General features: G+C 54.8%; 4 protein-coding genes across 13 annotated transcripts in view; 2 read left to right on the top strand and 2 right to left on the bottom strand.

Moving 5' to 3' along the window:
* TJP3 (tight junction protein 3) overlaps positions 1–7,035 on the top strand; it is a 30,478-nt gene extending 23,443 nt beyond the window's left edge. For 5 of the 7 annotated variants that reach the window (XM_086410160.1, XM_086410162.1, XM_086410159.1 and 2 more), the window contains 8 exons: positions 670–881; positions 2,078–2,173; positions 3,816–3,886; positions 4,333–4,543; positions 4,626–4,726; positions 5,111–5,398; positions 6,393–6,439; positions 6,807–7,035. In XM_086410160.1, coding sequence (XP_086266286.1) covers positions 670–881; positions 2,078–2,173; positions 3,816–3,886; positions 4,333–4,543; positions 4,626–4,726; positions 5,111–5,398; positions 6,393–6,439; positions 6,807–6,909 — 1,129 coding nt within the window. In that variant the 3' untranslated portion in view covers positions 6,910–7,035. Of the gene's footprint in view, positions 1–669; positions 882–2,077; positions 2,174–3,815; positions 3,887–4,332; positions 4,544–4,625; positions 4,727–5,110; positions 5,399–6,355; positions 6,440–6,806 lie in introns of all 7 variants that reach the window. The other 2 variants (XR_015166853.1, XR_015166851.1) reach the window with 1 other exon arrangement.
* An 84-nt stretch (positions 7,036–7,119) lies between these two features.
* APBA3 (amyloid beta precursor protein binding family A member 3) lies at positions 7,120–14,569 on the bottom strand. 2 transcript variants are annotated; one of them, XM_086410163.1, is made up of 11 exons: positions 14,461–14,569; positions 12,891–13,493; positions 12,766–12,805; positions 9,680–9,825; positions 9,473–9,559; positions 9,207–9,368; positions 8,671–8,850; positions 8,333–8,545; positions 7,658–7,777; positions 7,429–7,569; positions 7,120–7,339 (listed from the first exon to the last, which is right to left on the bottom strand). In XM_086410163.1, the coding sequence occupies exons 2-11, from the start codon at positions 13,464–13,466 to the stop codon at positions 7,268–7,270; spliced, it is 1,737 nt and encodes a 578-aa protein (XP_086266289.1). In that variant the 5' UTR covers positions 13,467–13,493; positions 14,461–14,569; the 3' UTR covers positions 7,120–7,267. The 2 variants fall into 2 exon arrangements, with proteins under 2 accessions (XP_086266289.1, XP_086266290.1); XM_086410164.1 differs by lacking the exon at positions 7,429–7,569.
* Positions 14,570–16,423: 1,854 nt separating this feature from the next.
* On the top strand, positions 16,424–18,441 carry MRPL54 (mitochondrial ribosomal protein L54). 2 transcript variants are annotated; one of them, XM_086410169.1, is made up of 3 exons: positions 16,424–16,554; positions 17,250–17,415; positions 18,054–18,441. In XM_086410169.1, the coding sequence occupies exons 1-3, from the start codon at positions 16,437–16,439 to the stop codon at positions 18,184–18,186; spliced, it is 417 nt and encodes a 138-aa protein (XP_086266295.1). In that variant the 5' UTR covers positions 16,424–16,436; the 3' UTR covers positions 18,187–18,441. The 2 variants fall into 2 exon arrangements, with proteins under 2 accessions (XP_086266295.1, XP_086266297.1); XM_086410171.1 differs by having other exon boundaries at positions 16,424–16,588.
* Positions 18,442–19,608: 1,167 nt separating this feature from the next.
* Positions 19,609–22,503, bottom strand: RAX2 (retina and anterior neural fold homeobox 2). 2 transcript variants are annotated; one of them, XM_086410167.1, is made up of 3 exons: positions 22,410–22,503; positions 21,783–22,017; positions 19,609–21,169 (listed from the first exon to the last, which is right to left on the bottom strand). In XM_086410167.1, exons 2-3 carry the CDS (start codon positions 21,996–21,998, stop codon positions 20,831–20,833), a joined length of 555 nt encoding a protein of 184 aa, XP_086266293.1. In that variant the 5' UTR covers positions 21,999–22,017; positions 22,410–22,503; the 3' UTR covers positions 19,609–20,830. The 2 variants fall into 2 exon arrangements, with proteins under 2 accessions (XP_086266293.1, XP_086266294.1); XM_086410168.1 differs by lacking the exon at positions 22,410–22,503 and having other exon boundaries at positions 21,783–22,125.
* Between the last annotated feature and the right edge of the window lie 204 nt (positions 22,504–22,707).

The following is a 22,707-nucleotide window of genomic DNA, read 5'->3' as shown; positions in this document are numbered from 1 at the left end:
AGGGCTGGGTCCTCCCGAGGCTCTAGGGGAGCATAAGCTCCTGCCTTTTCCAGCTGCTAGAGGCACCACCTCCCTGGCTCGCGGCCCCTCCCTCCATCCTCACAGCCAGCAGGGCGGCATCTCCTGTCTCTCTCTGCCTCTGACCCTCCCACCCCTCCCTTTTTTTTTTTTTTTAATTTATTTATTTTTGGCTGCACTGGGTCTTCCTTGCTGCACACGGGCTTTCTCTAGTTGCAGTGAGCGGGGTCTACTCTTGGCCGCGGTGCTCGGGCTTCTTATTTCAGTGGCTTCTCTTGTTTGGGAGCGCAGACTCTTAGGGCACACAGGCTTCTGTAGTTGTGGTGCAGGGGCTTAGTTGCTGTGAGGTATTAGGATCTTCCTGGACCAGGGATTGAACCCGTGTCCCCTGCATTGGCAGGTGGATTCTTAACAACTGGACCACCAGGGAAGTATCTCCCCCCCGCTTTTATAAGGACCCTATGATGACACTGGGTCCCCCCAGGGAGCCAGGGTCGTCCCCATTTCAGGGGCCTTAAATTAATCCCTCCTGTAAAGTCTCCTTTGCCCACTGAGGTGACCCGTCCACACCGCCCCCTGTTCAGGCCATGGACATCTTTGGGGCTGTCATGCTGGACTCTGGTGCTCACTTACCTCCTCCCTTCTCTCCAGGGCTGAGCAGCTGGCCAGTCTGGAGGCTGCTCAGCGGGCTGTGGGGGTCATACCTGGAGCCTCAGTGGGCTCCAACTCACGGGCCGAGTTCTGGCGGCTGCGGGGTCTTCGTCGGGGAGCCAAGAAGACCACCCATCGGAGCCGCGAGGATCTGTCAGCTCTGACCAAACAGGGTCACTACCCACCGTACGAGCGCGTGGTGCTGAGAGAAGGTGGGCCAGGGTGGGAGGAGGCGAAGGGCCTCAAATAAGTGTTCAAAAGCCACAATCCTTACCTCCCTCCTTCCACCCCAAACACCCACTTTTAGTTACCTTAGGACCAAAATGCCATGCCATGCCATGCTAAGTCGCTTTAGTCGTGTCTGACTCTTCGTGACCCCATGCACTGTAGCCCACCAGGCTCTTCTGTCCATGAGATTCTTTAGGCAAGAATATTGGAGTATGTTGCCATGCTCTCTTCCAGGGGATCTTCCCACCCCAGGGATTGAACCCACATTTCCTGCGGCTCCCACATTGTAGAAAGATTCTTTACCACTGAGCCACCAGGGAAGCCCAGGACAAAAATACATACGCACAAAACCAGGAGATTCTTTCCCTACCTGAGAACCAGTTGTAAAAATACACCTTATCCAGATTCTGGAAGGGAAAAGATTAAGCTCTTACATACAGCCTCAGGGCAGAGGATTAAGACCAGGTGCAGAGGCTTTTAGAACAGTGGGAGGATGGGAATAGCAGGTGACCCAGAATAAGTTGGCTCAGATGATAAAGAATCTGTCTACAATAAAGGAGATCCCTGGGTTGGGAAGATTTCACTGGAGAAGGGAATGGCAACCCACTCTAGTATTCTTGCCTGGAGAATTCCATGGACAGAGGAGCCTGGTGAGCTACATGTCCATGGGGTTGCAAAGAGTTGGACACAACTGAGCGACTCACACACACAAACAGGAGAAATGGGACATAACCGGATGTGATTCTGTGCCAATAAAACTTTATTTACAAAAATAGGCACTGGACCGGATGTGGCCTGAGGGTTGTAATGGCGGTTACCAACCACTGAGTTAGCTGGATTCAGCTGCTCTAACAGACCTCAAGGGACAGCTGTATAAACAAGAAGTTTCCTTTTCTTTCAAGTAACACTCCTAGTGTAAGAAGTCAAAGAGAGCTCCTACCTTTCCATGAAGGATACAACCCAGACTTTGCTTATCATTCTGCTTGCATCCCATTGGCCAGGACACAGTCACATGGCCACCTTTACTGCAAGGGAGGCAGGGAGTTGTAGTCTTTAGCTGGGTAGCCATGGGCCTCACTAGATCTACTGTGGAGAAAATGAAGAAGCAGTTGTGCAAGAGGCTAGCAGTCCTTGCCCCACATGGGATCCTGATTCTTGTCATTGATTCTCTGCCCTTCAGCGAGTTTCAAGCGCCCGGTGGTGATACTGGGACCCGTGGCCGACATTGCTATGCAGAAGTTGACAGCTGAGATGCCTGACAAGTTTGAAATTGCAGGTAAGAAACCGGGTCCTTTAGCAACCTCACTGGTGAATCGTTTCATAGCCCTTTCCTAGGAACTTCCCTGGTGGTTCAGTGGTTAAGATTCCACCTTTCAATGTAGGACGTGTGGGTTTAATCCCTGGTACCAAGATGCCACGGAGTGTGGCAAAAATTTTTTTAAAAAGGAACCCTTTCTCAGCCTCTAGGGTTGAGGCAGTGTGGTAAGGGAGCTGCTAATGATGCAGCCTCAATTGACCTTGGCACTCTTTGCCCAGAGAGCCTCAGAATCCTTCTTAACACGTTTACCAGGCAGTCATTGACAATGGAGCCAATTAGACAGTTGCCAACTGTCCATTCATTAGTTCAAGACATTTGTTTATTGAGCTCTAGACACAGTGTTGAACAAATACACAGAATTTCTGGAAGAGACCAAAAGTGAACAACTACAGAAATAATTAGGATAGGGTAGAGAATCAGCAAATTGTAGCTCCTGGGCTAAGTCTGGTTGTTCTTATTCAGCCTGCTAATGGAGAATGGTATTTATAAATTTAAAATGGTTGAAAAGAAGGTAAAATAATTTTTTTTGGTGATATGTGGAAAGAACTGAAAGCTATGACTTGAACAGATACTTGTACATGAAATTTCGGCATGATTCACACCAGCCGGAAGGTGGACACAGCCCAAGTATCCGTCAACAGGTGATGAATAAATAAAATGTGCTCCATCTATCCATGGAATATCACTCAGCCTTAAAAAAAGGAAGGAGATTCAGACACTTGCTACATGGATGGACCTTGAGGACTTGATGCTCAGTGAGAAAAGCCAGACACAAAAAGGAAAAATACTGTCTGATTTCACTCACAGGAGATCCTAGATGAGTCAGATCCACAGAGACAGGAAGTAGATGGTGGGGCAGGAGCTGGGGGAGGGGATGGGGAGTCTGTTTCATGAGGACAGAGTTTCAGTTTGGGAAAATGAAGAAGTTCTGGAGATGATGGTAGGGATGGTTGCATGATACTGTGAATGTATTTAATGCCACTGAGCTATGGACTTAAAAACAGTTAAGATATGGTACATTTTATGTTACACAGATTACCACAACAAAGAGAAAAAAGCAAGGTTGTGTCCCCCTCCCTTCTAGGCACCCCAGAGCAAGGCGTGCCTTCTCCCTCAGCTGCCAGGATATCTAGGAGGGCTTCCTGGAGGAAGCAGTGCTCCATCTAGGGTCATAGAAGACACATGGGGGTGGGAGAACAGCTTCTTTTGGGTCACAGCCCAAGCAAAGGCCTAGAGCTGGGACTGAGCCTTGGAGAGTGAGTATCTGGAGCTCAGACTCTGCACCCAGCTCCTCATGCCGTTTGGCTCAGTGACTCTGAGCTGGTGACCTTATGTCCCTGAGGCTCAGTTTTCCCATCTGCCAGATGGGCCAGTAACAGCCACTCCTGTTCAGGAGGAGGAGGTAAGGGTCATGTTCAAGAGGGGACCCAGTGTGGTATCAGGCATGAGGCCAACAGGAGCTACTATTGCTGGTGTTAGGATTTTCAAGGGCCATGGGGAGCCATGGTGGGTTCTTGAGAAAGGGAGGGGCAGGTAGACATGAATTTGAAGGGCCAGTGACTGCCCTCCTGAAGCTGCCAGTCACCTCTCCCCTCCACAGAGAGTGTGTCAAGGACTGAGAGCCCTTCCAAGATCATCAGACTGGACACCGTGCGGGTGATTGCAGAGAAAGTAAGCAAGGCTGTGCTGTGGGTCCCATTTCATGGATGGGGAAACTGAGGCCCAGGCCTCCAACTTGCTCTGGCCCCATGCCCAACAGATGTGATTTTCCATGGAGGCCCATTTTGGAGGCTTTTTCATGTGGAGGGCTTGAGGGGGACAGAGCCTGCCCTGTGTCATGCAGTGGCAAGCCCTGGGAAAAGGCAGAGAATCAAAGTGGGGGCTCTGTGCTCAAGACACAGTGACTCAGGCCAACATGCTGGCCTGCAGATGTGAGTGGCTTGGGGGTCCACTCTGACCTCAGACTCTTCATCTCCATCTGTTTGATTCTTCACCTGTCTCCAATGCTCTGTCTCTGGGCGTGGTTTTTCTCTCCACTGTCTCTCTCTCTCTCTCTCTCTCTCTCTCTCTCTGTCTCCTGGCCCTGCACCACTGCCCCCGGCGCTGGCCCGGCCCAGGACAAGCACGCGCTCCTGGACGTGACACCCTCAGCCATTGAGCGCCTCAACTACGTGCAGTACTACCCCATCGTGGTCTTCTGTGTTCCTGAGAGCCGCACAGCCCTCAAAGCCCTGCGCCAGTGGCTGGCCCCCGCCTCCCGCCGCAGCTCCCGCCGGCTCTACGCCCAGGCCCAGAAGCTGAGGAAGTACAGCGACCACCTCTTCACAGGTGGGATGGGAGCTGAGGGTCTGGGGTGGGTGGTGGGCCCTGGCCCGAGCCTCCCGGCCATGCCGATGCCCCCTCCCTGTAGCCACCATCCCCCTGCAAGGTACGAGTGACTCCTGGTACCAAGAGCTCAAGGCCGTCATCCAGGAGCAGCAGATGCGGCCCATCTGGACGGCTGAGGACCAGGTATCTGGGCCAGGGGGTGGGACCCGCCTGGAGTTAGGGACTGAGGGGCATGGCCAAGATTTGACCCTGAGGTTAGGGTTTCTGGACCTGGTTCCTGGGGTGAGATGGGACTGGGGGGTTGGGTTTGGGAATTGGGACTTCTTTGGGGGCTGGAGTCAAGGCTTGGGGCTCAGTTCAGATTTGGAGGCTCTGTCTCGAATAAGGTCAATGGTGAGAACTCACCTTGGGGTCAAGAGTTAAGCCTCAACTTGAGGTTGAGGACTGGAATTTGAAGGGTGGTGTCATGGGTCTGGGGTTTGGTCTCAGATCAAGGAAGTTTGGGGCTGGAGGCGGGAGGGGGGAGGGGGAAGGATCTTGGCTCAGCCCGGCCATGTGCACCCACAGCTGGACAACTCCTCGGAAGACAACCTGGACCTCCCCCACCATGGCCTGGCAGACAGCTCCGCGGACCTGAGCTGCGACAGCCGGGTCAACAGCGACTACGAGACAGATGGCGAGGGCAGCGTCTACACGGACGGTGAAGGCTACACGGATGGCGAGGGTGGGCCCCACACAGACGTGGATGAGGGGCCCCGGGTGCCAGCCCTGGCCCGGTCCTCAGAGCCTGTGCTGGGGGATGAGGCCCAGATCCCGCAGCATCATGGGAGACCCTCCAGTCCCCGGGAAGCCCAGGTGAACAGAGCACAGGGGTGGCACCAGCAAGGGTTTGGGGATGGGGCTGAGACGTAGGGGGTCTGTTAACTTACCAACCCCGCACCCCGTCCCCCTGGATGTGAAGGAGCAGAAACTTCCCTGATCATATTAGTATCTGGGACCTACTTCTAGGGTGTTTAAACCAGAGTCACTTAGAACAAATATTTAATCTCTGCATGAGTTTCCTTATCTTAGATTCAGAGACTGATGGTAAAGTCTTGACATCACAAGCTCATTGTTTATTTGGTTGCTGCTGCTGCTTTGTTTTGTATTTTTTGGCCACGAGGTTTGAGGGATCTTAGTTCCTGGACCAGGGATTGAAGCCAGGCCCCCTGCAATGGGAAGCTCAGAGTCCTAACCACTGGACTGCCAGGGAATTCCCACAAGCTTGTTGTTTAAACTGAATACACTTAGTCCAAGTCCTTCCCCATCGTAGTCAGGTATTTGACAGTAACAAATATTGACTCAGCACTTATTCTCTGTGGGGCTTCCTCAGCCCCCTAGGTGCTTTTCTGTGAATTCAAGAAAGTTCTCCAGACCCTCTCTAGGGAAATGTAAAAACGTACAAATCTATGATGTTGCTGGTAGAATGGTGCTGTGGGGTTGTGCAGTGCCCAACCTGTTCAACTGTCTATGGCATCCTGTTTATGAGGCAGCTCTACGCTAAGCAGTGGACATACATGAACTCATTTATGTACTGCTGACAACATGACTCTGAGGAATGTCACAGATGGGAAATCCAACTCTCTCTTTGTTGACAGGCTAGGAGATCTCAGCCAAGGCCTTGCCCTGTCCAAATCCATTTTCTCATTTAAAATTGGGGATGATTTCAAGACTTCTGTGGGGACGAGGAGAAAGTTTGTGGGTAGAACTGCCTGGCCAAAGGGAGGGAGGTAGGATGGGGGTGATTACTCATCCCTATTTCTCATTCCTCAGTGGGGATAAGTGTTAACTGCCTTTCTCCCTCTCCAAGATGGATAGCCGCCACCCACAGGGTCAACGGCGACAAGAAAGCATGCGGTAAGAGTCCCTATACTCCACATTGGGGCTGCTCAACCCCCCACCCCGGGATTTTGGGGTGCTTAGAATCAAGCTGTGGTGCTAGCACCTTTGTGGTGCTAGAGCCTCGTGGTGAGACAGAACCAGAGAGAGCCACTCCAAGCCTCATGCAGTCAGGGCCATGAGAGTAGGAATCCTCTTCCTGGGAGGATGAGAAGGTTTCCCGAAGGAGGGGACATTGGGGTTGGGGCTTTGAAGGATGTGTAGGAGTTTGAGAGTCTTGCTCATCTCTGACTACACCCACTGTGCCTAGTCCAGAGTCAACTCAGTTAACAGTAGGTAAGTCCACACCCTCCCCACTCACAGCCTCTTCTATTTTCTCACCCAGGACATATGAGAGGGAAGCTCTGAGGAAAAAGTTTACACGAGCCAGAGATGTGGAGTCCTCTGATGAAGACGGCTACGACTGGGGACCAGCCACTGACCTGTGACCCCCTTCCAGGTGGCCAGCTGGCCTGTCCTCCTATTTCCTCCCTGGAGCTGAGACTCAGTCTCCCATACAGAACCTAGAAACCTGCCTCTCTCTACCTGGTATTTAATAGAGTATTTTCACAGCACTGGCTTCTAGTGATTTCCTGGGACAAGGGGCCACAGTCAGTGTTGTCTTTCCTCTGTCAACCTCAACAGACCCAGATCTGAGGTTTTGCCCATTCAATAAGCTTTTAATTTTTTACATCAGAATATAGAGCCTAGAAACCTTTGGGACCTTGGCCAGCCGAGGAGGTTCCGCGGACGGAGTTCCAGGGTCAGCAGGGGCTAAGGCACAGTGGTGGGGGTGAAGGTAGTCGATCACAGGTACACCGGCTGCTCCTGGCCTGTGAGCAGGCGGTAAGTGGCGGCGGGCATCGTCTTGATGTGGACCTGGGGGTGGAGAGGAGGCCGAGGCTGGGGTTGGGCTCCTCCCACTAGACCATGCCCACAACTGGCTCCTCCCACAAGACCCCGCCCACCTCAATGTGGGCCTCTGTGAGCAGCTCGATGATGCGAGCGTGGGGTGTGGCCACCACACTGTGCCCATTGATTTCAATGATGCGGTGCCCGACGCGGACGCCCCCACGCTCAGCGATGCCACCCCGAAGGAGGCTGCAGATCTGGGGGGAGAGGAAGGGCCATGCTGCTCAGGGGGCCAGGATTGGGGCCGCCCCACCCCCTTCCCCGGTCCCTGGGCTGGGAGCTCACGATGCCGTCCTCCACGCAAAAGCCCAGCTGCTCACGGACGTGCGGCCGGCGGATGATGGCCGTGGTGACCGGAGGGCAGTGGACGATGCTGAGGGTCACCAGCGTCTGCGACTTCACTTCCTGTGCAGGACGGGGGCTGTTGGCCTGGCTGGACCTCCGCGGAGGGGGCGTGGGTGGGGTGCTGCCAGACTTCTAGTCAAACTGCAACCTCTTGGGCCTCAGTTTATCCACTGATAAAATGGAAGCTGTAGAGTCTACAAGACCTCTTGAGAAGTGGTTAAGAACCCAGACCAGAGCTGGGCGGCCTAATAGTCAGAGCTCCATCACCTCTCATCGCCCTGGGCTTCAGTTATGGTCAGAAGTGAGGTTCTAGCAGTGCCCACAGGGTTACAGACAGTAACATGGCATGGACCGTGTCAGTCCTGCCCTTCTGGCCTGGCCAGGTCCCTCCCCATCTCTGGGCCTAGGTTGCCCCGTTTGGGCAACAAGGGTCAAGACTCAAGAACACCCTTGCTGCCTCGTGGCAGAGTCAAGGCTCTCTGCATTCCATCCTGCTCTGGCACCAGCAGGGTGTTCCTGGGCTTCTCCTCTCTGAGCCTCGGTTTCCTTAAGTGCCTGGGAGCCACATGGCGGGGCAGAGTGGGCCTCGCAGGCCCTCCACCCTGGAGCACTCACCCGGACGGCGGCCTGACAGGCAGCCAGGGGCAGCCCTACCAGGCTGGTCCCGTTGATGGCAGTGATGCGGTCGCCGATGCTGAGGGCCCCCGAGCGCTCAGCGGGGCCCCCGTGCAGCAGGTTGGCAATGACGGCGGTGGGCAGCAGGGAGCCCCAGCCCGACTCCACCAGGGCCACACCCAGACCCTCGCCCCGGCGTTTCTCGATGAACACCTGTGGGGCCACGGGTAGCAATTGAAGGAAGCTTAGAAGAGGTGAGAGGAACGGGGTGGCGGGGCGGGGGGCGCGGTTCTTCAGGTTCACTTAGTGGGCTGGGATGGGGAGCCCTGGTTGCTCACCTCCCTGCAGTTTTCGCTGTTGGAGAAGTGGTCGAGGTCCCCATTGTGGAGGTGGCCGGGACCCATGGCCCCCTGGCTCTGCTGGGTGCCCACCTGGCTGGGGTCGATCCCGCTTTCCCGGAGGAACTGACTGTAGGCCACGGCAAAGGCCTGGCCGATGGCCTGAGCGATGAGCTGGGCCTGTGGGATGGGCGGCACCTTTCTGGGGGTCCCGCCTACCTCCTTCAGGTCCCCCACCAACACACTGATATTCCCAGAGCTGGCCTTTGTACCCCCAAGTGGGACTGCCCCCCAAGCCTCTGCCTGAGAATCTAGGGGAGGGGAAGGGAGACAGGCCTGGGGCGGGGAGGGCTTGTGGAGGTGGCTGCCGGTCTCAGTGTCTTACAGGAAGGCCGGGGATACATGGCTTGGGGCCCAGAGCAGGGTGGGGATGGAAGAACACAAGGGTGACAGGGTGGCTGGGTGGGGCTCTGGTGGAGGGCAGGGGCCCAAGCAGCACCCCCTCGCCCCCAGGACACCCAGAGCCCGCTGCTCACGTCCTCTGACTGGAAAACATGGCAGATCATTTTATAGAGGCGGCGGCTGTGGGGCTGGGCTGCTGGCCTCTGGGCCAGGCGCCGCCGGGCCATGAGAACCAGTGTGCTGCCGATGTCAGCGATGTACGAGATGGTCTGCAGGGCATGGTCCATCATGGCCTCCTGGCGGGAGTGGGGAGACTGAGCTGGGTGGGCTACAGGAGCCTTGCTCGGCCCTGCCCTTGGTGGAGCCCCCCACGCCCCAGAGACCAGGCCCGACCCAGTACCTGGGAGTCAGTCATCAGGACCTTGACCCTCTTGGTGGAGACAAACAGGTCCACCTCCGTCATGGGCTGAGACTCCCCATCAGGGGCCTGTGGGGAGCAGGGTGGGGCATGGAGACCCCCAAAGACCCAGACTCTGACCCACCAGGCTCAGGGGTTCTCAGAGGAGCCTGCCTGCCCGCCCATCCACCCGCCAGCCCAGGGCTTCACCTTGACACGGTCCATAGCCTCCTGGGCCTGTGCCATGCGCGTGCTGGGGGGTGGGTTCCGCTCGGACACCAGCTGGGTGGAGCCCAGGTACTTGGCCCCAAATATGACACCGTCTAGGAGGTCTTCGTGGTCGCAGGGGCCAGATACTAAGGGTGACAGCAGAGGTGGGTCAGCCCCCTAGAACCCCCGCCAGCCTCATCCACCCCTATGGGCTCTTCCCAGAGTCCTGGATGGTCTGGAAACACAAAATTCTGCTCTGCGGCTCAGCACCTGGAGCCACACAGGTCCATCCACTCTCGGGTCCCAGAGCCATTCCGTCAGCCAGAGCCATGGACCAGAGGCTTGACCCTCATAGATGGAAAGCCCTCCGTCCATCTAGAGCCTGGTCTGCCCAGGGCGCAAGGACTCCCAGGCAGAGCACGCAGTTTCAGGAGCAGGCTGTGGGTCTAGAACCATGGCCAGACCCAAAAACAGCTCTAGTGCCCACAGACGCCTCCACCCTGTGTTTCTGGAATTCCAGGAATCAGGCTAGAACCAGACAGCCTCACTCTTATTTCTAAGACATGTGACATTCTAGAACCATGGTCAACTCTGCTAGGTAGTTCAGGAATCCCGATCAATCTAGAAACAATTAGGTATACCCACTGTTCTAGAATTCTCTCCAATCAGCCTAGGACCATAGACAGCTCAACTCCATGGTCATAGAACTGCGCAGAATACAAACAGGCAACTGTCCACATAGCTCAAACTCTCATTCTATCGAGAACACCAGGGGCTCCTGATCCACGAGTATAGAACTCCCTGATGGGTCTCAAACCACAGAATTCTGCCAGGGATTCTAGAAACCTAGAATCAGAATTTCTCCACTCTATGATTCCAGAACTTCTTAATCAAGAGAGCACTGGGGGGACTTTCCCTGGTGGTCCAGTGGCTAAGACTCCATCCTCCCAATGCAGGGGGCCCTGGTTTGATCCCTGGTCAGGCAACTAGATCTCACATGCTGAAACTAAAGATTCCACATGCTGCAACTAAGACCTGGTGCAGCCAAATAAATAAACAGTTTTAAAAACAGATAGCATCCAGAAGCTCTTCCATTGGTTCTACAATCTCCACAATGATTCACAGCTGCAGGTGTACCTGGAAATTCTAAGAATGATCTGAACAGTCCAGAAACAAACAACTTTGCTCATAGTTCTAGAACCCTCCAACTCAGCCCAGAACCTCAAAAAGCTTTGCCTGCACGGCCCTAGAATTCCCTGAGTAACCTAGAGCCAGACAGGAGTGCCAGTGATTCTAGAATATTCTAACCAATAGCTATTGCTTTTTTGGAGAACCACAGATGTAGGCCTAGGGAATGAAACCACACACCTGTGTGGTTAAAGGTTAGCCAGTTCTGTCCTTTTGTCCTTCATGAGCTCAGCATTCCAAGACAACAGAGAACTCTGCTCTGGGGTTTCAGAGATGCACCATCCAATATGGTAGCTACCGGGCACAGGTAGGCATTGTGCACTTGAAATGCAGCTGGTTTGGACTGAAACATGCTGTAAGTGTAAAATGTGACACTGGATTTTGAAACTCTCATATTACAAAATAATAATAATTATAAAATGTTAATTGTACATTGAAATAACATTTTAAATATATTGGGTTAACTTTAAAATTAATTTTTTCCAGTAGTCATATATGGATGTGAGAATTGGGCCATAAAAAAGGCTGAGTGCTGAAGAATTGATGCCTTCGAACTGTGGTGTGGGAGGACTTTTGAGAGTCTCTTAGACAGCAAGGAGACCAAAGCAGTCAATCCTAAAGGAAATCAACCCTGAATATTCACTGGAAGGACTGATGCTGAAGTTGAAGTGCCAGTACTTTGGCCACCTGATGTGAAGAGCCGACATATGTGAAAAGACCCCGATGCTGGGAAAGATGGAAGGCAACAGGAAAAGGGGGTGACAGAGGATGAGATGGTTGGATGGCATCACTGACTCAATGGACATGAGTTTGAGTGAACTCTGGGAAATAATGAAGGACAGGGAAGCCTGGCATGCTGCAGTCCATGGGGTCACAAACAGTTAGATGTGACTTAGCGACTGAACAACAACAAAGTTAATTTTGAGTGGTTTTTTAATGCGGATTACTAAGAAATTTCAAGTGATATGTGGCTGGAATTGTATTTCTGCTGTAGAGGTCTAGAACTTTCTGACGACTCTAGAACTGGACAGCCCTGCCCAGTTCTAGCACAGCTCCTAATGGTCTAGAAACCAGACATAAATTCTATTCACTCCATGGTTCTAGACTGCTCAGTCGGGGGAGAACTCGACAGCTCTGCTCATCATTCCAAAATGCCCTAAGCAGCCTAGGTCACATTTAACCACAGGCAAAATGCCAGGTTCTGGAACTTGCTAGGTCAATCACAGCTCCATGACTTTAGAACCTTCTTGGAACCACAAGTCCAAACCAGCGCCCTTTCCCATGATTACAGAACTTGTCCTTTGACCTAGAGCCTCAGGCAGCATGGGGGGAGAATATTCTTGAACATTCCAAGTGGCCAGAACAGTACTTCTCATGCCTTGAAGGCAGACTGGCAAACTCTTCTGCAAAAGGCCAAACAGTAATTAATTTTTCTACGGTCTCTGATGCAACTACTCAGCCTGGCCTGTGGTAACATGAAGGCTGCCACAGACAACACTTGAATGAATGGGCTTGAGTTTGTCCTGATAAAACTTTATTTGTGGATACTGAAACTTGAATTGCCTATCATTTTCATCCATCAAGAAATACTTTCAATTTTTTTCAACCATTAAAAAATGCAGAAGCCATTTTAGCTCACCAGACATAGCAGAAGGCCCATGGACGGTAATGTGCCAACTCTTGCTCTAGAATCAAGTCCTACAATTTGCCAAGGTTGCCCTATTCATTCCAGAACATTCTCAAGACTGTCTCTCTTCTCCCGGGTGTACAGAATCTACTCAAAACCAACCTCAGGGCCTCTCGAGAAGCCACTCCTCATGGGCTAACTTTGTGCCAGATTTTGGGAACTCGGGTCGGGCTGTTCTGAAACCCCTGAGCCCCTGGGGCGGGACACTCACCCTCCTGGAGGGCAGGGTAGGAAGCCAGGGTCTTGGGTCTCTGGAAGAAGACAGAAGAGGGGCAGGCCTGAGTCCTCCTGCTTGGCTCCCAACAGTGGAGGCCTGGGGGGTGGGGTGGGCTCTACCTGGACACTGGCAGGTGGCTCCTCAGGAGTGACCAGAGGTGAGGTCTCCAGCCAGGGTTCTGGGGAGCTGTTGGAGCTTCTGTCCTCATCCTGCTCGGCGGAGGCACCCTCCGTCCACTCCTGGGGGCCAGTGTCCTCCTCTGGGTCCTCGGGGGGCTGCAGCAGGCGAGGAGCAGGGTCCGGAGGTTTCTGGGAACCCGGCAGGGAAGGAGGGCCCTCATCTTGCTGCAGCAGATTTAGCAAGTCTTCCCGATCAGCCTCAGCAGACAAGAGCCCATGGGCATCAGCCATGTCCCGCGGGGCCAGGCCGTGGCCAGTGGCAATGTGCAGGGGGCATGGAGGTCCATCTGAGGACAGGCCCACCAGGTCACCCGGAAGAGCTTCAAACTGTTGCACCAGGTCCTGAATATTTAGCCCATCAAGTTCCATCTGACTCAGGCTGCTTGAGCCTCCTGGTGTGGGGTCCCACTGGCAATCACGGGTGAGGTCCTGAGAGGGCAAAAGTGTGTCCCTGGGCTCTTCCAAGTCCATGGCTGGAGGTCCTGGAGGGGGTTGGGAGGCTGTCAGGAATTCCATGCCTGGACCCTGGGCTCAAGCCAGCATCTGAAAGGGAGAATCAAAAATGAGATTTTCTGGGCTTCCCTGATGGCTCAGTGGTAAAGAATCAGCCTGTCAATTCAGGAGACATGGGTTTCGATCCCCAGTCTGGGAAGATCCCACATGCCATGGAGTAATTGAGCCCAGTGAACCACAACTATTGAGTCCGTGCTCTAGAGCCCGGGAGCCGCAACTACTGGAGCCCCTGAGCTCTGTAGAGCCCAAGCCACCACAATGAGAAGCCCATGCACCTCAGCTCAAGAGTAGCCCCTACTCTCCACAACTAGAGAAAGGCCCACGCAGTAATGAAGACCCACAGCACAACCAAAAAAAAAAAAAAGATGAGATTTTCCAGCTGCCAACTTGATACTAGGATCTAGCCTGGTAAATGTTCATAGAGAACACATAATTTAATCCCCACTATACCCCGCAAGGAAGATTCTGCCATGATCCTCATTTTACAGGGGAGGAAATCGAGGTGTAGAATCAGCAGTTGTAAGGCAGTGGCTTCCTGGGCTCCAAACCCGAGGGGATTCACCTGTGCCCGTCTCCCCAGACCTTCCCCTCCCACCCGTGGACCGTGTACAACCCAACCCTGATTCTTCCAAGTGTTCCTTCCCCGGGATGTGGGACCCAGAGACACACTCTGACTATACAGACCCGACAGGTGTAGGTACCCGATACCCAGAGACTCAAGATCTCAGTCCAAGACTTCAGATCCAGAACTTCAGACTAAATACTAGAGTTCCAAAATGCCAGAAAGCAGAGTCACCTCAAAACCTCCAATGCCACATTCAAGATCAACCCCAGACTCAGACCTGGACCTCAGACCCAGCCTGAAGACACAAACTGGAGCCTGAAGCTGAGAGTTAAGACCCTAGTCCTCTCGCAGACCCCAGACTCAAGACTTCAGACCCGTGACTTCAGATGCTGGCTCCAGACCTCTCTATGCCCCTCCGGGACAATCACTTACCAAACCGAAGTAGTCTCAACCCACGGGGGCGCCGAGACCCCTAACGTGAGCTGGTACCGTGTTTCCAGTGACCACCGCCTGCCAATTCCTGCCAATTCCGCCGCCGCCTGCCAGATCCGCGCAGCGATCCTGGATCACTGGGCATGCGCATTCCCGCTGGGCTTGCTGGGAAATGTAGTTCTCGAAGACAACCTCGCCCTCGCAGGAGCGCCAGATATGGGACCACAAGTTCGAATCCCAAGCCTTCGTTTACTCGGCGTGAACGCTCCGACGGGGTTCTGAGTCTATTTCCTCAACTGCAAAGTGCGGTTAAAAATCACTGCTTGACTGCTACCTCTTTGGTCATTATTCTAAGGGATAGCAGATGGGAAGAAATGGGACTGGAAAAATACTAAAGGCGCATGAGAGATGGACTTTCCGACTGCAGGGGTGCCAAAAGCGGCACGGGGAACATATTATACACAGGCTTTCGGCTCGGCGGAATGGCTCGGTTATGCTTAACTTTATTTCGCTGAGCTTCTGGCCTCCTCAGTTGTAAACTGGGGATAATAGTGCATGCGTGCGTGCTCAATTGCTGACTTGTGTTTGACTGCGACCCTATGGACTGTAGCTGGCCAGGCTCCTCTGTCCATGGGATTTCCCAGGCGAGAATACTGGAATGGGTTGCCATTTCCTTCTCTAGGGATCTTCCTGATGAACCTGCGTCTACTGGGTTGGCAGGCCGGTTCTTTACCGCTGAGCCACCAAGGAAGCCCACACCTGCTGCTGCTGCTGCTGCTAAGTCGCTTCGGTCGTGTTCGACTCCATGCGACCCCATAGATGGCAGCCACTGGAGTGGATTGCCATTTCCTTCTCCAATGCATGAAAGTGAAAAGTGAGAGTGAAGTCGCTCAGTCGTGTCCGACTCCTAGCGACCCCATGGACTGCAGCCTACCAGGCTCCCTGGTCCCTGGGATTCTCCAGGCAAGAGTGCTGGAGTGGGTTGCCATTGCCTTCTCCAAGCCCACACCTACCTCCTAATTAAACGAAATCGAGCTGGTTGCAGATTTAGCAGTAGGGCTGGAAAATATCGAGTCTAATAAGTGTTAGCTTTCATTACTTCTAGGTTTTCAGTAATTTAGCTACTGAGAAGAACCCAGTGTCAGAACCTAGAGAAATATTTCACTTTGAAAAGTTGATTTAAACGTACTTCTTTTTCTCTTGTGTGGACCTGCTTTGTGGAAAATTAATTGGCTTAGGATAACCAAACCCTTATTTATCACCTGTTGCATGTGATGACTTTTGAAAATTTGAGGGCCATTGGCTACACGGGTGTAACTTATAGGGTGGTAGGACCTTTTAATGTAACGCTAACAAGTTTTGTCCTCCTTGATCCCTGAAGCCTTCATTTTAATTTTTAAATGCCATATGTAATCTGTGGTCCACAAAATTGGGAGCGAGGGACTTGAAACAGACCTGCTATAAATTTAAAGGATACATAATCCCCTATCCAATGCTTCCCAGGTGGCGCTAGTAGTAGAGAATCTGCTTGCCAATGCAAGAGATTCAAGAGACCCAGGTTTGATCCTTGGGTTCAAGAAGGTGCCCTAGAGAAGGAAATACTCCAGTATTCGTGCTTGGAAAAATCCCAGTTTTTCCCCCTCCCAGACAGAGGAGCCTGGTGGACTACAGTCCCTGGGGCCGCAGAGTTGGACCAGATTGAGCACACACAGTTGCTTGTTGAATACAATCAGGAATGTATAAAAGTGTGATACTCAAAGTAAGTGATATAACTGAACGGCAAGAGGTCAATGAAACATCCTTTGAAAGTCTCTTCTTCCCATAACTAGGGATAGCTATTTAAAGAGATCACAATAAAGATATGCCTAGAGCTGGAATACTACATTTCCCATAAATCTCTAAGGGCCTACAACTCCCAACCCCTCGACCGCTGACGTCTTCCGGAAACGTGCACGTGCACGTTGCCAGCATACGTCATGGCGGCTAGACGCCTCTTCGGTGCTACCCGGAGCTGGGCCCGCTGGCGGGCCTGGGAGCTTCCGGACCCCGCGGGTTCTGTAAGACTACATGTACGCGATTATGCCAAGAGACCGGGTGAGGTGGCTTAAGAGAAACCAAAATGGGAACGGTAGGGACATTGGGGAGTTCGTAGTGCGCAAGTGCTAGTCGGGAGGCGCTTCCTAGTATGAGCGCGCAAGCGTAGAGGCAGCTAAGCTCGGCTATTTGCGCAGGCGCAGTGTGAGGTATCTAGAGTGCGGTTGGGGTCTGTGCTCAGGCACAAGGTTGTTTTGTGTGTGTGTGTGTTTGCGGGTGGATGGGGAGTGGTTAGGAGGAGAACTTGAACTTGGGTTCCTAGCGCGTTTCTGCGTCCGAAAAAGTCACCTCTTTAGCAAATTACCACCAGAAATTCGGACCATACGGGCATCTAAGTATTAAAGCCAAAACAAGATTTAATTTTTTTCTCGATGCAGCCTTGCCTGATCCCCCTTGTTGAAAGGAGGGACTTGGCAAACGAAACATGAGGTTTTAAAGACACACGGCAGCCGGCGGAGATTTTCTTCGTGACATAAATAGAAGGAATGAAAATGGATTTGAAAAGGAATGAACTTAGTTACCGTGAATAGCAGTGTCATTTAATGTAGTGCCCGTGAATATCAGTGTCATTTAATGCAGTGCCCGTGTCCCAGTTAAAATCATTTTGAGGACAGTACTCAGGGTACAGCTGGGGCAGAAAGGGAAGGCTGGCCTCTCGAGGGTGTAGCTGGGCTGACATGACTCCCCCACCGCAGTTTTTAAGGGGGGCAAAGGCGCCAAAGGCGCTGCTGTAGGAGAGACCCTGAAGGACCCCGAGGTGTGTACAGACCCAGTCCAGCTCACCACGCACGCCATGGGTGTCAACATCTACAAGGAGGGCCAGGATGTGGTCCTGAAGCCGGATTCTGAGTACCCCGAGTGGTAAGTGGGTCAGGACTGGGTGAGCAGGGCCCTGCGGATCTCATCTGAGATTTCAGGAGGGCTTCCCTGGGGAGTTGGTGGGTAAGTTAAGACCTGAGTGGATGGCCAGAGCTTCAGAGGCAGGTGGGAACAGCCAGTGCAAAGGCCCTGCGCAGAACTGCACCTGGTTTGTACATGGATAGCAAGGAGCAAGGTGGAGGGTAGGGGGAGACAGGCAGGAACCTGGTGAAGCCTGCCTGTCGGGGGCTGCAGGGGGAATTTTGCTCTTGGCTCTGTGAGCAGTGGGAGGATGTGGAAGCCATCACCATGCACCCATCCTTCAAGCAGGGTAAGGTTTAGAAAGGTTCAGTGAGGGGGTGGGGAAGCCTTACAGGCGGGCAGCGCAGCCCAGACGATGGCCAGGAGGCAGAAGGCTTGGCGTGTGCCTACTTCAGATCCCAGGGCCACTGGGACGGGGGCGCCCCCTGTTCCACAGCCCGGGAGCTGGCTTCTGGTGGGGAGGGACTGCCCTGAGGTCAGCTGGCCACCAAGGGACCCGGTACTGCTGCAGCCTGTGCCCAAGCTGTCTGGGATGGGGTGGGGGAGCCGTGGGGATGGGGGCTGCTCTGTAACCCCGTCTTCTGCCCACTTTCCATCAGGCTGTTCCAGATGAATGTGGGCCCCCCCAAGAAGCTGGAGGAGCTGGACCCGGAGACCCGGGAGTACTGGCGGCTGCTCCGGAAACACAACATCTGGCGCCACAACCGGCTGAGCAAGAACCAGAAGTTCTAGTAGGGGAGGGCCAGAGCTCTCTAAAAGGACCCTGACCCTCCAAGGACCTGGAGGAGACAGGACAGACTTGGGGTGGGGGGGAGTTGGTACCTCCCCTAGCCTGCCCCCAGGACTTTTTATTTTCTGGAGAAACAGACATTTCTGAGAACGAGGAGAATCCCCCCTCACTGGGGTTGCCCCCACAGTGAGACTGAATCAGGGGCCTGGGGGCCAATAAAGCCTTCTGGGGGCAATTGTCGGCAGGCCCCGGTTGCCGCTGAGTGTCCTGTGATATTGGGGTCAGGAGGGACTTGGGACAGGCAGTGGGGAGGTGGGCACTTCAGGCCCAGTGGTTCCATAGCCCAGCTTCCACCCTCAGTGATTGCTGGGCATCTGCAGGTCCATGTTCACCTCCCAGGCTTGAGCTTCTCACCCTGATTCCTGGAATTCTTGCATTGCCCAACCTCTGTCCTCGAGGGGGAGATTTTTTGAGCCAGGCTTCCCTGGATTGCAGTGGACTTGGACTCATACCCGAGCCACATCATCCAGAGCAGAAGAGAGTCTTTGTGAGGCTCAGGAATGGAAACGTCCAAGGCTAGGCATGGCTGGATCCAGGTGCTTCAGTATTCAGCTATGAGGTGCTTTCCATCTCTGGGTCCTTTAAACTCCAGTGGGTAGGTCCTTTTACCCCTTGGGTAGGGGTGGCTCCAGGACTTCTGACTGGCACCCCATACCCAGTTCAGCAAACCCAGCCAGAGGGAAGGGACTTCTCTTTCCTTTCTGCCAGGGTCACAGGGGTTATCTTTGTTGGCCAGCCTACCCACCATCCTGTCCACCCCCACTGGTGCCCACCAGCTTAGAGGAGGCTGAAGGACACACACACGGTGCCAGGGCCCACTCCCAGTGGTACAGCCATGCCCTCTCCTGGGTAGGTACCTGGGTTTGGGGTGGCATATGCTGCTTAGGGGGATGGACCAGGGCTCTCTCACCTTCCAGACTCCTCCAGAGCTGGCAGGTGGGGCGGGACAGGGTCCCTGAGGCTAATTCTGTCTGGTCCCAGGGAAACGAGAGCCCTCATCCTCTTAGGAGGACTCAGCCAAGCGGATTACTGCTCACCTGCCCTCCCTGCAGCCCGCGCTGGGTGGGCGCATCATCCCAACCCTCCTGCGTGGGTCCCCACAGCTCTCAGAGTGAAAACCGAAGTTGTAATGGCCACAGGCTTCCTGGCTGCTCCTCCAACACTGCAGTCATGGTGCCCCCTGGGCCCTCTGCCTGGGTCTCTCCCTGGCCCCACCGTGTCCTCAGGGCTCCCTCTTTACCTCCAGACCTTGGCTCTGATGGTGCCGACCACCCTATTAAACTGCAGCCCTGCCACACGCTCCCGACTGCCCTTCCTGGCTTTATTTTTCTCCCAAGCACTTCACCACCAGCAGGTGTCTCACGTTTTACTTATTTATTTTTAAAGTTAGGGCACTGGTCTCTCCCACTGGAGTGGCAGCTCCAGGAGGGCAGGGGATTTTCTCTGCTTTGTTCACTGTTGTGTCCTCATAAGTTGGAACCGGTGGATGAATGATTGGGGGGATGGTTGGCCTCGCTGCCGCAGCATAAACCACACAGGGGCGCTGGGGTTTACGTGAGGCGCCCTCTGAGATGGGAGGTGAGCAGGCCAGCTGAGAGTGGCCTGGAAGCGACATTCCTGGAATTTCCTAGCACCTGTGGTCACTTCCTGGCCAGAGCCTGGAGTAACTGGGGTGCTGCCATGTCCCCCCCAACCCCACCATACACTCTCCGGTCCTGACTCATCCCATCCCACAGGGAGGTGCCTTGACATGTGGGCACTTGGGCCACACCCCCCAGCCCAGCCAGCTTCATTGTCCTGGAGCCCAGTTGGACCCCGGCAGGGGCGGCCATCATGCCTTTGTGAGCCCTGGGGGCACGTGGTTGGACAGAACCAACGCTTGTCTTGCTACCAGGGCCCCAGCCCCGCCTCAGTGGGCTGGGAGATGTGATGGGGGCTGTGGTTGATGAGACAAGCCACGCTCTGATAAATGGGGGGAGCAAAGATCGACTGTTCAGCCAGTGTCAGCTGCTTCTGCCTGGGAGCGCCCTGTTAGCGCCCGGCCTGGGTCCTAGGTGCCAGGGGTGATGGAGTCAGGCAATGAGCCTAAAAAGAGCTCCACCCTCTACTGGCTCTGTGGCCTGAGTAAACTGACTATCCCTCTCTGGGCCTCAGTTTCTTCCCCTGTAACGTGGGGCTGATGGCCATGCCACCTTGGGGTACACTGATAGGCATGCTGGGAGCACACAGTGAAAGGGGGCAGTTAATGTGAACTGCTGCAGCTATTGTTATCTCTCAGGGCGGCCCTGCTGTTGAACACTTAGGAGCAGGCAGGAGGATTTAGAATGATCAACTCAGAATTAACATCCCTGTGGCTCCTGGTTACAGCCGTAGAGCCTTAAGAACCTCAGAACCCACCCCACACACACCCATTTGACAGGTGGGGAGACCAGGCCAGGGACCCCCACCCTGGCTGGGCGCCTCTGGCTGCCACCTTGAAGTCAGTGCCAGTTAACCCTGCAAGGCAGGGGTAGGTGGTGGTGGGTGGGGGACTTGGTGGGGTGGCCATGGACAGGCTGAGCAGGAGGGGCTGGGCAGGCACCAGGCTCAGGCCGACGGCCAGGCCCTGTCTAGAGCCTGCACATGCTCCTTGGCCAGAAGCCGCAGGGAACCCTCCTCCAGGGTGAAGCCATCCATGAAGGCTGGACTGAAGGCGTGGGGCCCAAAGGAGCCCTGCAACCCTGGGCCCGAGCCCAGGAGGCGCGGGAGGGCTGGCACAGCTGGGGGCCCTGGGCCCAGCCAGGGCTCCAGGGACAGTGGCATGGTGGGAGGGCGGGCAAAGGGCAGTGCTGGGACCTCAGGGAGTCTTGGGGCTGCCACGGCCCCAGAGCCTGACTCCAGACGCTCCTGGCGGCGCCACTTGGCCCGGCGGTTCTGGAACCACACCTAGAGGCAGCAAGAGAGGTGCTCCCATGTCAGAGGCGGCTGGTGGGTGCCAGGCAAGGCTGCTCTCCCTCCCTGGGCCTCCCAGCCCCTCAGGGTTCTGCCTGCTGTCTGACCTGATTCCTACCCCTTGCGATGCCAATATGCATTGTTACCTACCCCGAGGAGATGGCTGTTCTGAGAGCAAGATCCTTGCCTCTTGTACCCCATTAGATCAGTCCCAAAGTCTTCTGAGTCCAGGTTCTCCTTGCCTTTCCCTTTGCCCAGGCCCCCTCAGGCTCCTCAGCCTCCTCCCTGGTCTACCTTGGCCCTCAGCATGAAGTTCCAGCCACTGAGTTTGGCATTTGAGGGGCTTCACCAGCTTTCTCTGCCTCTCCTTCCACCCGCCTCAACACCTAGCTCAGTAGAAATGCCTCCAATTTAACTCCTGCACATCTTTGCACTCATAGTTCTGGATGCCTAGAAAAATGCCCTTTCTCCTTTCTAGCTGGCACACTCCTACTCAAATGTCTAGGCCCCAGTGCCACATCCCCTCCTCTGGGAAGCCTTGCCTTGCCCTGGGAGGGTCCATCTCTGGCACCGACTGCCTCAGAGGGTAGTTAGGGGGTACCCTCACCTGCACGCGCACCTCGGGCAGGTGCACCTTGGCTGCCAGCTCCTCACGGCTGTAAACGTCCGGGTAGTGGGAGGCCTCGAACGCCCGCTCCAGCTGGTGCAGCTGGTACGTGGTAAAGGTTGTGCGGTTCCTCCGGTGCTTCTTCTTGGGGGCCTCCTCTCCAGGCCCTGGCCCCCCACCCTCAGCCGCCGGCCCCTCACCTGGACTCAGGAACATGGCTCCTCCTTGCCCCCACCTGGCCGGAAGGCAGCAGGACAGATGGCGGTGAGACAGGGGAGGGACGGTGGCTGGGGAGGGCGGGGGAGTCCCCCACCCCTTGCTGGATCTGGGGTCAGATATGGAGGGGCTTCTCCCTCCACTGGGTCCTGCATTCCCTCTGCCTCTTTGTGCATCTCAGACGACCTCCCTCTGTCTCCACTTCCTTCTCTCTGATTATTTTTCTCTGTCTCTGCCTCTATTTCTCTTTCCTTCTGCAGCTCCCTGTCTCTTCCTTTGTCTCTGTGTCTGTGACCCCCAGGAAGGCAGAATCTGGAACACTGCCCTAAGGAACGTTTCCTCACCCCTCAGCTCTCCACCCTGGGGGGCTGTCTGTGCTCCTACCTCCCACCCAGGCCCACCTCTGCCCACCTGCCCAGTGCTCACTGCTCCCGGCAGCCCCTCCAACAGCCCCCGTGGGCCCAGCGCTGTCTGCTGCTGGCCTGGCCTTGCCAGACCCGAGGGGGTTGGGGTCGGGCGGGGAGGAGGATTAGCGAGGTGATTAATTGAGGGGGCCCCGCCCGCCCATGCACTGATTGCTCTGAGCCACAGAGGGAGTGCCGCGCAGCAGGACACCATTAGCCTGGGTCTGCCACGCCTTGCTCTAGAACATAAGCAAGAGCCTCCCCTTCCCGGGGCCTCAGTTTCCCCAGCTGTAAAATGGCAGCAA

This window comes from Bos grunniens, chromosome 7 (assembly GCF_055505025.1).
Source record: "Bos grunniens cultivar Pamir isolate PY7600 chromosome 7, Bosgru_T2T1.0, whole genome shotgun sequence".
In the NCBI taxonomy this organism is placed as follows: domain Eukaryota; kingdom Metazoa; phylum Chordata; class Mammalia; order Artiodactyla; family Bovidae; genus Bos; species Bos grunniens.
Note: the sequence above shows the minus strand (reverse complement) of the source record. Positions and strands in the feature narration are given on the sequence as shown.

Excerpts from the sequence above, each read along its gene's own strand:
- MRPL54 (XM_086410169.1), top strand. The coding sequence starts at position 16,437 with ATGGCGGCTAGACGCCTCTTCGGTGCTACCCGGAGCTGGGCCCGCTGG. Across the intron at positions 16,555-17,249 it reads CGATTATGCCAAGAGACCGG|TTTTTAAGGGGGGCAAAGGC; the intron begins GTGAGGTGGCTT and ends CCCCCACCGCAG. Across the intron at positions 17,416-18,053 it reads GATTCTGAGTACCCCGAGTG|GCTGTTCCAGATGAATGTGG; the intron begins GTAAGTGGGTCA and ends ACTTTCCATCAG.
- RAX2 (XM_086410167.1), bottom strand. The coding sequence starts at position 21,998 with ATGTTCCTGAGTCCAGGTGAGGGGCCGGCGGCTGAGGGTGGGGGGCCA. Across the intron at positions 21,170-21,782 it reads TGCCCGAGGTGCGCGTGCAG|GTGTGGTTCCAGAACCGCCG; the intron begins GTGAGGGTACCC and ends TGCTGCCTCTAG.
- APBA3 (XM_086410163.1), bottom strand. The coding sequence starts at position 13,466 with ATGGAATTCCTGACAGCCTCCCAACCCCCTCCAGGACCTCCAGCCATG. Across the intron at positions 9,826-12,765 it reads CTACCCTGCCCTCCAGGAGG|TATCTGGCCCCTGCGACCAC; the intron begins GTGAGTGTCCCG and ends TGTCACCCTTAG. Across the intron at positions 8,851-9,206 it reads ATGTTTTCCAGTCAGAGGAC|GCCCAGCTCATCGCTCAGGC; the intron begins GTGAGCAGCGGG and ends CCCATCCCACAG.